This window comes from Abramis brama (assembly GCF_963993115.1).
Source record: "Abramis brama genome assembly, chromosome: 7".
Lineage (NCBI taxonomy): Eukaryota > Metazoa > Chordata > Actinopteri > Cypriniformes > Leuciscidae > Abramis > Abramis brama.
This window is the reverse complement of record NC_139969.1, coordinates 21,446,020-21,460,610: the sequence shown is the minus strand read 5'-3', so window position 1 is coordinate 21,460,610 and position 14,591 is coordinate 21,446,020. Positions and strand designations below refer to the sequence as shown.

Here is a 14,591-nt window from a genome sequence, read left to right as displayed (position 1 = left end):
CAAACCACCATGGATGATGACATTTGACCCTTACCTATAACTCTAAATGTTTGTCTGACTTTATGTCATTGTGTATTTGTAGCAATTTAAATTCAACATGATTGATGAAAGTTGGGAAGTATTCTATTAAACTGAAATCTCTCAAAACACATTATTTTGATAAAAGAAAATTGAGAATAATTATTTTCTTGTTCACAAAGATGTTTTTCTCCTTTGGGATTGACTTATTTATGCATAAACATATTTAGAGGTTTTTCTACCAGCGCATTTATGTCCTTCACAAAGCTTGTGTGTGCAACGTTTACAATTTTCTCAAATGTTGTTTACCAGAATATGAATGTTCAGCTCCGGTATTGTTGCATATTTTTTCCGATTGTGACAGTTTAGATCCATCGAGCTCTCTGTCTAAAAGCAGCTTCAGATACTTGAATGTGAAGATCTTCTGAATATCAAAGTTGTAAGAGACAAAGGGAAGACGACAGCAGGTGAATGAGGAGCGGCATGCTGTGAGGAACTGAAGAGTGTTTGTTTAGAATTCTCCATGATGCTCCGCCTATTTGGGAAAGCAGGGAGATGTGTGTGCGTGTGTGTATGTATGTACATGAGAGAGAGATCTTTTGATATTTCTGAGCACGAGCGTCAGTCTGTTTATGATTCAGCTGTCTCCTCATCATGTCTGTTAACACTCGCCCCCCCAACCCCCCAACCCCACCTCCCGAACCACCGTCGAAAAAAAAAAAAATCCATTTATTGTGCAATCCCGCGTTTGCCGTTAGAACCAATCCGCGGTTATTTTTAATGAGGTTATGGAAGCCACTGTAAATTCACAAATCGATATTTCACCATGAACCATAAACAAGTTCCTGATGTGCTTTGGGAGAGTTTGAGAAGGTCAGACTCAACAGGAGAAATGTGTTCCTGGAAAGATTGTGAAGGATGAGTTTCACGCACACACACACAAGGTTGTGATCCCTCAACATCTGGGATGTTCTGCTCAAACTGATATATGTCCCCTCTGTAATCTGTTCATGCTTGATTAGAAAGAAATATCTCCGCAGCGTTTATGTTGAAGGTCAGGAGTTCCAAACTTTCTGGAGATTTATTCCTTTTGATAGTATAAACAAGTGATTAGACAAACAAGTCACTTGGACTTGTTTGAAAGGACCTAAAATACATTTGTCCGCTTAATGTAAACGTGGCTGAAGAAAGATGGAATTGAGGTAACAGTTTGGGAGTGTGGCTAATCTACAACAGGTGGACCCGATTTAGACTGTGAGAGCTGAATTACAGTAACATATCCAGAGATGTTCCGCCGCATGGAAGTAATTTACGGCACGTTTTATGGTGCGCGGGTATTTGTGTGTGTGTAAATGTGACTGCAAACATCTGAAAGAGTCATTAATCGAGGGCAAAACAAGCTGCCTTTAGAAAAGCATGATGTGGGCTGCACTGTGAGGAAATCACCGTGCCAAGAGTTTGTCTTGTTAAAGGACAGACAGGCAGGTGCTGCAGAGGGCAGCTTGTGTAGATGAGAGCACAGGACCTCATATACTGAACACTGAAGGCAAATGGACCAGTGCCTGATGGTCCTTCCTCGCTTACAGAGGTGTGAGTGCTTTCTGCTGTTTTCACTTAGATACGACATGTACTATAAAAAAGGAAGGTTCGTAGAGTAGTTCACATGTGGCACAGGGACACTTTTAGAAAATATTGTGCTCTTGGTTAAATTTCGGTTACTCAGTGCAGTTTGAAAAATCATTGTCTTGTTTTGTTTTCCAGTACAAATTTCTAAACATTCATGAAACAAAATGGATGCATCTCACGAAAACATGTTTTGGTCATATTTCACCCTAAAAGAAAAAAGAAATGCACACACACTGTATATATATATTCAAAAGTTTGGGGTCAGTAAGATTTTTTATGTTTTCTCCTATGCTCACCAAGGCTGCATTTATTTGATCAAAAACAGAAATATTATTACAATTAGAAATGACCTTTTTTATTGTAAGTGTAGTTTCTTCCTGTGATGGCAAAGCTGAATTTTCAGTATAAGTCTTTAGTGTCTGTCACATGATTCTTCAGAAATCATTCTAATATGCTGATTTGGTGCTCAAGAAACATTTCTGATTATTATCATTGTTAAAAACAGTTGTGCTACTTAATATGGAAACCATGATAAAAAAAAATTCCAGGATTTCTAGAAACTAGAAAGTTCAAATGTAGGGCATTTACTTGAAATAGAAATCTCTTGTAACATTATAAATGTCTTTGATGTCACGTTTGATCAGTTTAATGCATACATATATGTAGCCCCGCCCCTTTTCAGCGCTGCGCTTGTTGTCTTTTGTCTTCCGGTTTGTATTTCCACAGCGATCTTAAGAATTTATGAATGAACTGCCCGTTTTAAAATCTTCCCGGTCTACTGATATATGTTAGACATCTGCTTTAAACATTACAATGCTCGTGATAACTTTCATTAACTCTACAATAAGTAATCCACTTCACCAGCTAATTACTCTTCCACAGCGATGCCATAGAAATACATAGAGCTACCGCTAAAACGGAAATTCAAAGACAATATTCTAAAGATGGCTGCACACTTGTTTCTCTGGCGCATAAGGTCTATATATTTAGCACGTGTGTATGTATGTGTATGTGTGTGTGTGTGTGTGTGTGTAGATGTTTCACATCTGAGTTTGCAAGCTTTGTTGTTCTTTTAAATTTCACTACTGTAATACAAACACAAAAACAATGCTTTTATTTGTATTAATTAAAATCAGTACAGTAAATACAGCCATGTTGTGTATTGTAAACACTACAATATTAAAAAATCCATTGCATTAGTGACATTTTTTGCATTATAATAATAATAATGCAATAATTCTTGATGGTACAATAATTTGAATAATTGTATCATGCAAAAAACATCTTATTTTTTTTCGATAAAAGATGACCCTGACATCCATGCCAAACAAAATTGCTTTAAGGCAGTGAGACTTGTTTTAAAAAAAAAATATGTCTTTAAAAAGTGTCTTATCTTGTATCATTTGGTACATTTGTTACTTGTTTTAAGCATAAAAACCTCAATACATCTATTGTTTTATTTTTTATTTTGTCAACAGCAATTTATTTTTCAGTCAAAGGAATATACTCACAGGACTCTGACAACACAGTACTGTCACACACATTCGCAGCCTCTATAGGTCACACTGACTTTCAAACTGATTCACTCATGCTATCTTTTGCCTCTCCACCCGTTCTCTCCCTCTCCCTTCTTCCTACACTCTGAGAGCTGCATTTTCATGAAACGTGCACTATATAGAGAGAAAATCAAATGCGAAGCATGAAAAATTATTTTATGGTGCCAGTGTGGTTCAAAGCTTGGATTAAGGGTGGAATTTAGTATGAAGTTGATGATTTATATGACAAGCTCAACTCGCTGACTAAATTTGTGTTTTTTGTGAATATAATCAACATTTTCATTGATAAATGTTGCTACTGCACTAACCCAAAAATATGAACAAAGGCAAAACTAAGTTGTTTTTTCAAGAGGTCTATTTTAGGCCCTAGTCAAAGATTTTTTTTTTAAACATCCCCCTTCTCATTACAGTATTACATCGAGAGTTTGGTTTTCTGTGTGTTCTGGTTTGCCATTCTCTCTCTGCATAATGGTGACCTAGATAGAAAATATGCATTGTGGTTATTCATTCCAGCTTATTCTGTTGTGTTCCCTGTGATTTTCTGCCCAACAGATTTAGCCTTTGTGTGTTAAACATCGTTCTTTGCTGCTGTATGGTTTGAATGGAGGCCAAATAAAAAACTGAACTAAAGAATATTTCAGTTTTCCCTGTAACAGGAGTTATGTCAGTCATCCTAATCTAATGCTTTGACTCTCCGTTGCAGGTTCTGGCAGGGCGAATACACGGTGGCCGTGAGCATCAACGACTACCTGGATGTGTACTGTCCGTACTACGAGAGCCCTCAGCCTCACAGTCGCATGGAGCGCTACATCCTTTTCATGGTGAACCATGATGGTTACCTCACCTGTGAGCACCGCATGAGGGGCTTCAAACGGTGGGAGTGTAACCGGCCCCAGAGTCCCGACGGACCCCTGCGCTTCTCTGAGAAGTTTCAGCTCTTCACCCCCTTCTCACTTGGTTTTGAGTTTCGGCCTGGGCATGAGTACTATTACATATGTAAGTGTGTGCACGTTTCAGAAGTGGCTTGTGGTAAACTTCTAAAATGAGAAGTCAAAGTCGACTCAATGTTGCAGTGGTTCTCAACCTTTTTTACTCTCCATTGTAAACGTCCCCAACAGTATTCGAAGGCTTAACACTTCTAGTTTCTGTAAATTTAATTTTAGGATTCCAGAAGATTTCAAAACTGAATCTTCTTAAACCAGTGAAACCATTGTGATTCACTGGATAAGGATTAGGATTTTTTACTCTCAATTTCTACCCAATTTAAGATTTTGTTAATTTACCTAGATTTGTCTAGAAATCACACTTTCAAAATGATATTTCACTAGTACTGGTCTCTCTTCACTGGCTTCCAGTCAAATATTGTATCCAGTTTAAAGCATTATTGTTTGTTTATAAAGGCCTCCAGGGTTTGGCTCCTCCTTATATTTTTGATCTTCTTTCATTTCATCATACATTCCAGACACCTCCGATCAACCAGTAGTTTATGGTTCATTGTTCCCAAGAAACGTCTTAAACTGAAAAAAGATCGTGCCTTTTCAGTGGCTTCTCCACAGCTCTGGAATAATCTGCCACTTTACATTAAATCAACATATGATGATTTTAAATCCCTTCTGAAAACTCATCTATTTATTACTGCATATAGTCATAAGTAGGTGCAGTGGTTTACTTTGTACATTGCATGTGATTGTTTTGTTTTCTAGTTTTAATATTATTTTCTTAACTTTATACAGCACTTGTTGTTTTTAAATGTGCTTTATAAATAAATGTGACTGACTGGCACTTTTAAAATTAGGCTACCACATGAGTGTATTTTAGCATTAATCATTATTTTACTATAAATGTTTTATTTTATTTTTTAATTGGCTTTTATTTTTACATTTTCAGTTTTAACTCTTCATTTTTAATCATTTTGTTATGTGCTTGGTCAAATAACCTATTTCACTTATTCACTTATTACAACACTGCCTCGCTTACGTTTTCCAAGACAGTGTGAACCAGTTGTTGTGGAGGTTAAATTCAAATAAGAAATATCTTGTTTGTGCTTGTTTTGGCTTATTTTAAATAATTTAGTCATCTTGAGATTCCAGAGTTTTCTGGGAGGCCCTGGTTAAGAACCACTGCACTGCGGCTTATTTATTTAGGACAAACAAGCTCCATTTACATGTGATGTTTACACAGTTTTGAGGTAAAAGGAACATCATTGTATATTTTATATAATGCTATTATAATTTTTATTGATATCATAAAACATAAAGGTCTGGTTTCAAGACAGGGCTTAGATTAAGCCAGGATTAGGCCTTAGTTTAATTAGGAAATTTAAGTAGCTTTTATAAACATGCCTTAGAAAAAAAACATTACTGTTGTGCATCTAGGGACAAAACAATGGCACCGACATATTTTAAGATATGTCAGTATAAGTTGCTTCCAGTTAAAACAGCTCAACATGCATTTTAGTCTGAGACTAGGTTTAAGCTTTGTCTGTGAAACCAGGGGAAATATTACTTATTAAATCCAAGTCTCAAAAAGTTTATGAATTAAAAATGAATATAGGCATATATATATTACATAAGCATATTTTGTGTAGTAATAGTAATAGTATTGGCTACAACTAGCTGTTATTTATATAAATTTTTTGGAACACTAGTCAACGAATGCTTGGTAAATAGGTTTATTTATGGTCTCAAAAGCAGAGGTACATCTTTAATTTAATTATATCTGAGTAGTTACTATACGTAATTTGAACATGAGTCGTTTTCTTTGTAATTAGTTTGTTTCCACCAATTTGACCTATTCGTGTGGATTTGTGGACTGGCTGTGAACATGACAGGCAGGCATTATCGCATTGACAGTGTCAATCAGCCAATCACAGAGACTTTCTGTGACTTTTCAGACTCCCATCACGTTCAGCATTCACTGGAATCTCTGAGAACACAATGAGCTGCAGGGAAGCAAAAGAGACGCTGCCTAACTCTGAAACCTCAGCTGGTGGACCTGAGAAAAATCAGTGTTTTACGCACAGTTTGAGCTTGTATTTCACACTATTTGTTTTGGGTTTTTTTTTCTTCCATCCTCGGGCAGAACGTTCTAAAGTTACAGGGCATTTAGAAAGACGTGGATAGTTTGTGAGAGATATAGAAATGCTGAAACAGAGATGCTTTAATCTCAAAAGCTTTAGCTTTTCCTAAATGAACAAACATCCAACAGCTCATTCCCATTATCCTCACAAAGCTTTAAACTGGTGTGTTCAAATGGAAAACTTGTCCTTCAAGCATTTGTTTTACTCTCCTCTAGTGAAGACAATTTAGTGTGGCTAAACCAAATTAAAAGTAGACATTAAACAAAAAACATCTTTTTTTTTGTACTTCAACCGCCTAGCTGTTTTAATAATGATAACACGAAAGACTTTTATCAGTAAGATGCCGGGAGAAAACAGGGAGCGGCAAGCAAATCAATAATTTATATGGTAATTACAATTCCTGACATGGGAGGCTGTGTCGTGGGCAGATGTGGCTGGGCCGGGAGCCACCTGTGTACAGTACAGAGAGTCTGGTGACTTTGAGCTCTCGTCGGCTTTGTGTCGCAGAACCGCACTGTCCATCAGCAGCCATTCGCACAGCGGCCGGACGGGCCTTCCTTTCTCCCATGGAGATTGCCAAAGATCCTACATGCTTTTCATTTGACTGCTGATTATTCCCTGATTGACAGCTCAGACTGAAAGGGAGCGTAGCAGGCGCGGAGGGGGCGTCGTTCTGAGTCAACATCCCCTCCGCCCAAGCCCCCCTAAATCAGCAGGGCGTAGCGCTGCTTATCATAAACGCCGCAGTGTTGTCTCCGTGCACCAGAGAGAGACGCCATAATAAGCAGGCAAAAAAGTTCAAAGATACCCTTCAACTCTGTGTTTCTGCCCCCAAACTGATTTTTAATGCATCTGCCTCGCAGCTCCCGAGCCAGGTCCTGCATTGTGAAGGCTTTTGTTTCAGGCTGAAGGGTCAGGGCTGGAAAAGGCCTTCGGACACCCCTGCTCCCCCACCAAGACGGCCCCATTCAGCACCCCAGCCGCTCCCTGAGAGGATTGTTTGGTTACCGGCAGCTCTATGGGCGTCATGGTCCCTTGGGGGATTGATGCTTTGAGGCAGGGTCGGTGGGGTCAGCGATGAGAGATGGATCTGAGAGGTTATCACGGGGAAGTGGGGGCTGATCTCGATTGTCTGCTAGTAAAAGAACACGTCCATCAGACCTGGTCAGACTTAACCCCCGGACTTCCATCTCTCCGCCCGTATTGATCGGCTGTGATGACATCTTGACAGGCGTCTTCTACACAGCTGCCGGCGGTTGAGGTTGGGTGCTCTCCAATGAACCTAGGATCCGGTGTGCTGGGCATGCCACAAGAATACACAATGACCTGGGGGGGAGGGTTGTTCAGGTTGAAGATGACGAACTCAAGACCAGGGTTGGATTTTTTTCAGGGGTCCACTGAAAATTTGAGTGCAAATTCAAAAGATATCTAGCAATACTCTAATAGTGGTTAGAAAGAAAAGATGCATCGGCAACATAATTTGTAAACATTTTCAGGATAATATTTGAATAATTTTAATACATTTTTGGCTTTAATATGGTGATAAAACTATATACTAAATAAAAAAGCCAATAATTTCTTTTTGGAAACATCATGTTTCTCAATCACATTTAATTTGTAAAAAAAAAAAAAATGCTGAGTTTATTTTGGCTTATGAGTGTTCTCATTGGCTGCATGCTCATGTCTCGTTTTGTGTTACCACATGGCTTGTGATTTGTTTTACTGGCCATGTGCTTGTGTTTTAGTCATGTTTGGTGTGAGCACATGGCTTGTCATGTATGTTTCCTTGTGCCATGTGCTTGTGTTTTAGTCATGTTTGGTGTGAGCACATGGCTTGTCATGTATGTTTCCTTGTGCCATGTGCTCTCCTGTCAATTGTCTAACATAGGCTGTAGGCTTATTTATAAATAAATAAAAATGCTAGTAAATGGACTTCCAAAAACCTGTAGTAGTAGTGGTCTGGGTTCAAACATTCCGACACGCAAAGTGAAGCATTCACGTGACTGGAAAGAAAGTGAGGCTTCGTTTTTCGTTGATCTGAAAACAATACGTGCTCCGGCACGGAGCTTCATGAGAAATTGCGCTGTGTACTCGATACACGCTTTGAAGCTTCAGTGTTAAATGGAACATCACTACAGTCTTGTTTCCCCCACAGGGTAGTTTTTGTTTGTTTTTGTTTTATTTAATGCTTAATAAAAACCCATCACTCTGCATTTGAGTCCTTGCTACTTTCATCAACCCAAACCCTGAGAGAGAGAGAGAGAGAGAGAGAGAGAGAGAGAGAGAGAGAGAGAGAGAAGTTTGGGTTCTATTTTAATACGTTACTATTAAATTACTGTCACTTTTGGTCAATTGAAGGCATCCTAACTTAAAAAAGGTCTTTCTGACCCCATATATATATAAACTTTCGTCATTTCTTGCCTGTATTCAGATGGGAATCTAGACCACTCCGACTGTGACTCGTACTCACCAGCTTGAGCGGTACATTATGCTGTTTTCTTCATGTGCTGGGTTTTCTTTGTGGACATTAGACTGCGGCCAAGTTCAAATAAATGATTTCACTCCCCCCTTCTTTCACACAAGACCCTATAAGGAAATAAGCAGGAGATGTGTTGTGTCTGGAGTGCAGAGATGAATGAAGTAATCTGTCAGAAAGCTTGTGTCTGGGGAGCAGAGATGAACGGTGTTGCTGATGTTCTGGTGGAGCCGATCTGATGGTAGACTGCTGGCTGACTCAATAGTGACTCTTTGCTCTCAGGTCACTGAGTGCTATGTGGGGTAATTTGCTATGGGAACATTGCGTGTCGCAGGCCATTGTATATGAAGACACCAAGCTGGTGAAGGTCACAGCAGTTTCCCTGAAATGAAGAAAATCTCAGACTTTGTTCTTGATTTGGTTGTCAAGGGGTCAAACATTCACAAGTGTCACCTCACAACAGCAAGAGGATCTTAAACCAGATTGATTCAATGTCTTGCTGAATGATTCTGTTTGTCACAAGCACATTTAGCTCATTATTTCTCTTCTACTTCCTTTTCAACAGCCTCTCCTCATCCTAACCACGCTGGCAAGCCGTGTTTAAAGTTGAAGGTGTACGTGAAGCCTACAAGTAAGTCACGCTCTAACTGTTTCGCCCCGCCGGCGTAGAAAATAATATCCCCTCATGTCTACAGGCCAGCCTTCTGTTAGGCATAACAGGAATGCAATAATAAGCAGTGTTTGACACATTTTCCAGGAACATTTTGTTAATGAGATGTCATATTTATTTTCAAGCTGTGAGAATGTGTTCAAATGCAGTCTGCAGCTGCTGAGGTCTAATGGGAATGATTAGGACTATTGTGGTTTTTTCCTTTAGGATTTTACCTTCATTACTCACCAATGGAAACTCCCCAAAATAAAAATTCAGTCATCATTTATGTATGATGTATAACTTTCTTTTTTCTGTGGAATAAGATATTTTGAGACATGTCTCAGTGTTGTTGTTTTTTTCCCCATACGATGCAAGTTTTTGGTCACCAAAGCCAATGTCTGGTTATTCAATTCAACATTATTCAAAATATTTTATTTTGTGTTACCCAGAAGAAAGAAAATCATACTATCCCATTTATTGTTGGCAAATGCAGAATCCTGAAAAAATATTATCACAGTTTCCACAAAAATATTAGGCAGCACAACTGTTTTCAAAATTTATAATAAGACATGATTCTTGAGCACAAAATAAGCATATTAGAATATCTATGTTTTGATCTTCGTTCTGAATCTGATCCAGTAGTTTTTGACAAAAAATGATTTTTGCTCAAAATGTTGCTTTTTTTATGAAACTTGCCCACATTCAAGCGTTGATAAAAAAAAGAATGCATTAAGCTAGAATAAAACAGTTTGGGTTTTTTTAAGCAGAGGTTCTGTTCTTTCTTTTGATATATAGCCTGTTCAGATATTCATACAGCAAAATATTCTGAATGCCATGAAATTTTTGTGAAAATGATAAAAAATGCTGGCAGTGACTTCTTTTTTTTTTTTACGCTGGGAAATAGAAAACAGTTATTTAAAGCTGCAGTCTGTAACTTTTTTGGGTTAAAAATGATCCAAAATAAATTTTTGAGCAAATACATAACCAGCCAGTGTTCAAAACTATCTGCTTGCCTTAGCTTGATTCAAAACGGTAAGCTTGTAATAATGTTTTTAATTCCAGTGGTACTGGTGGATTTCCGCGGGAAATTTGAGCATGTCTTTGCGTCATTACGTCACATCTGTACACATAAAGAAGGAGTCTCGGCTAGTAGGCTATATTGCATGTGAGGATGTTGGAGGTGGAGATTTATAGCCTTTTCTCACAGCACTTGATATAATTAAACTTATCAATTTGATGGCGGATCCAGAAATGTTCAAACAACAATCACCAGTGACATCTAGAGATTCACCCGTTGAAAATAAAAAAGAAGGGCCCATGCGAAAACAAGAATAAATATCGGAAAGGCATTAAATGTCACGCAATGCTGATGTTGTTAACATTAACAATTTGAGAACAAAGTATAATTTGCACGGTTTGACGTGATATGATAAGCGATCGTTAGAATTAATCAGCGTGATTTACTGCAATGTTTTTTTTCCCCCTTAAAAAAGTGGATGTTACTTACTTGTTCAGATGACATTTTCTGGTGAAAATTCTTATGTTGGTCATACTTCCAAAAAGTAGAATCTGTGATTGCGAATGACAGTATCCACACCGGCGCGGTGACTGACAGCCGCACATTCTCCTCAAAACATTGGATTCATCCGCGCTGTGTCGTGCCGAGACACAACCCACGTAAAGTTGATAATTCCGCGAATAACTGCAATTGCAGATTCCGAACAGAGATGGCGACAAAGAGGAAAAACTATGGACTGTAGCTTTAAATGGTAATAATATTTCACAAGTTTTTTTATTTATTTTTATTACTGTCTCCATGAGACTTCTTTTAGAAACATTTGGAGAAAAAATCATATCGACCCCAAACTTTTAAACAGTATTCCTGGTGCTTTGTCATTGCTAATTGTTTAGATCAGGGGAGTCCAAACTCGGTCCATGAGGGCCACTGTCTTGCAGAGTTTAGCTCCAACTTGCCTCAAGACACCTGCCTGGAAGTTTCTAGTATGCCTATAGACCTTGATTAGCTGGTTCAGGTGTGTTTAATTGGGGTTGGAGCTAAACTCTGCCAGACAGTGGCCCTCTAGGAGCAAGATTGGACGCCCATGGTTCAGAACAACACCGTTCAAGCTCCATTTGGATATACAGCATTTATTCTAAATTCTTTGGCACAGATATGTCAGGTTGGTGTAATCTATGAAAACCGTGTGTGAAATGTGAACCAGATCCTCTGCCTCAGTAATTAAACTCTAATTAGGTCACTGCTGTGGGCCCCTGCTGCTTTGAGTAAAGGTATGCATTTCCTAGCGCTTCCTCTCCGTGTGCTGTCTCTCTGTGTTTGTGTGTTTCAGATGGTTCTGGCTATGAGTCTCCAGAGCCCTTCCTGACTGATCAGAGCCAGCGCTGCAAGGCGGACAGCCCGTGCCTAGCTGTGCTCCTGCTTCTGGCCTTTCTGCTGGCCCGCGTTTAAGAAGCTCCACCGCTGCCCAGACTGCCTACCGCTCTCCCTCCATCCATACTCCCTCAGGGAAGCCCTCTCATCCAGCCCCCCTCCGGCCCACAGGCTAATGCGCAGTCATCCTCTTTTTTTACTGAACGAGCTCCTCGCAGCTGATCCGAGGACAGAGACGTTCGCCCTGCTTAGCGGCTCATGTAAAGCAGTTGTGAGACTTAGACACCTGTCGTGGAATGTGACCTTTTATATATGCTGTCATGTAATCGAGGCTTGTATTCATGTGCCATTTTGTCACATTTCAGGGCATAGCAGTTTACAAAAGATTTCAGATTTCACTTATTTGGTTAGCTATAATGCCCCCCCACATCATTTTTACTCCATACTCAGCCCCTGTTTACCCAGAAATTAAGGGATTTTTTCCCCCCAATAACAAATGACACCAAAGGACTCTCTTCAGAGTTTTAGTTTTATTTTCCGTTTGAAGGGAGAGAAGAAATGTGTTTTGTGGTAGCCAGCAGTTAGGGACTTAGTGTTAGACATTCACGTGCATGTGAAACACTGTGAAACAAACTGATCTTCTTACAATAGTAACGATATATTTTTATTAGCAAAAAGGAAACAAAAGTAGACCTTCTAGCCACTCGTTCAGTGTACGGCTCAGCTGGTGGAGTTTGGATGAGACGCAGCCAAATGTCAGTGCTCACTGCTGGCCTTCGCCTCCAAACTATATGTCTACTGGCGGGACAAGGACACTGAATCTCCGAGATGAGAATAATCGCTTTGGTGCAAACCCAAATGCCGCTTAATAAAACTCTGCATTGTTTTTTCTTTCCAGCTCTGTGGGACAAACAAGCAATGAAACGCAGTGTGTGTTTCAAAAAACGATCTGTGAGGGTCAGGGACTAGCCACTTTTAATTCACCGACGCACGCACTGCGGGCATGGGCGAAAAGGAAATGGATTTTTTGTATTCTATTTCATGTTATTTTTGTAGCATTTAAAAGCAACATTAATTATTCATGTGGTATGAGGAATGGTTTTAGTGGCGATACAGTGTGTGAGTCAGCAGTCGGACGTATTCAGATGGGCCCACTCTCACTCTTACTGTTGTTATTGTGATCTTGTCAAACTGTATTCAGTATTTAAAGAGACAGAAAGCATTTCTTTCCATCTGATTTGATTGTGTCCTCTTTTTCATGTGACGTTTTGTACAGCCAACATGTTCTGTCAAACTGAAGAAACATGCAGAAATGAAAAACAAAAAAATAAAGCATTTTTGTCTACGAGATGTGAGAAAAGATGCATTGTCTAGAGTTGACAAGTAACATTTTGACTCTGCTTTGTATAGAATAGATATTATATGAAATATTTTAGATGATCTCTGCAGACATTAATGCTAAAGGTGCTAAAAGGCCTTTTTGATTTTTTTCTCCTCCCAAAATCAAACGACAACAAAACACAACACAGCACATATCTAAAAACTTACTTAAATTTTCCTGATCTGTAAAGTTTGATCCATTTTGTACAGTATCTAAAGACTGATTGTTAAAGGCACACTGTGAAACTTTTCAACCTTCATAATATATTTCCAAGACCCTTGTGATGGTACATCGACTTACAATAGGTTGAATGACACGTCTGCCATAGCCTGACGGGGTCTGTATCGCTTTTACTGGCACTATGTAACTTCGGGGTTCGGGTAGTAACCCAAGCACAAAAAGAACTACAAAATTCGACTGCTTTACGGCATACGTCACTTCCCCCACCACTTCCTCAAATTTGGACGTGAGAGGCCAACCAGCGTTTGTTTTCGGCTTTCGTGCGTATGTTTTTGTCATGGGGCTGTTTACACCTGGCCACTTCATGCGTTTTCTCAGATGGGATAGCTATCCGATTGTGAAAAGACCAGGTGTAAATGCCCTCCGAAACGCATTCAAGACGGATTTGAATCCGATCGCTCAAACCACTTCAGGAGGAGGTCTGTGCCGCATTCCAGACGAAACTGGACAAGTGTAAATGCATCTGGTTGTTGAAACCACATGTAAATTGTACTCCTCTCAAAAATGCTAAAAATAAAAACGTGTGAGAGCGTGTTATAGGCTATATGTTATAGACAGATATGACGACGCTACTGGAACACGCATCACCGCAGATGAGCAACTGAGCATAGTCATCAAGAGAACGTGCAAACTATCGCAAATCAAAGTGAAAGTAAGTCGCAGACGCTTAACACACAATCATCATCATTAAAAGTAAAGAAATGAAATGATCTTACCAGGGCTGTGACTGCTCTCTCTTATTGCGGTCTTTGATTTTGAAATTTTAGCTGATGATCAATAAAATGCTGTTCATATCTGTTGCTTTCGGTGACGTGCACTCCATTAAATCTGCATATAGCGCGAGAATTGAAGATCGGATTTAAATCCGTTTCGCAAAAACACATTTATGTGACCAGGTGTAAATGGAATTGTTTTGATAAATCAGATAGCTATCCGATCTGAGAAAACGCATGAAGTGGCCAGTAAATAAATCTCTTATTTGTAAACTTGTTTGCATTCTATGTTGTATGTTGTTGCGCTTGCTTGTAGTAGGCCTATGTTTTTTTTATATGCTGTTCATTCGTAAATCATTGTATTTACGACAGTGCAAGTATTCCATAGCGACTCTAGGGGTCGCTGTTTGACAAAAACACAATTCCTTCACAGTGTGCCTTTAAGTAACTTTATGTAACTG

General features: G+C 39.2%; 1 protein-coding gene across 2 annotated transcripts in view; it reads left to right on the top strand.

The window, feature by feature from the left end:
* The window catches only part of efna2a (ephrin-A2a), a 62,599-nt gene extending 48,196 nt beyond the window's left edge, over positions 1-14,403 (top strand). The window contains exons 2-4 of one of the 2 annotated variants that reach the window (XM_084120165.1): positions 3,904-4,196; positions 9,321-9,386; positions 11,756-14,403. In XM_084120165.1, coding sequence (XP_083976291.1) covers positions 3,904-4,196; positions 9,321-9,386; positions 11,756-11,874 — 478 coding nt within the window. In that variant the 3' untranslated portion in view covers positions 11,875-14,403. Of the gene's footprint in view, positions 1-3,903; positions 4,197-9,320; positions 9,389-11,755 lie in introns of both variants that reach the window. The other variant, XM_084120166.1, reaches the window with a different exon arrangement.
* Positions 14,404-14,591: the final 188 nt, after the last annotated feature.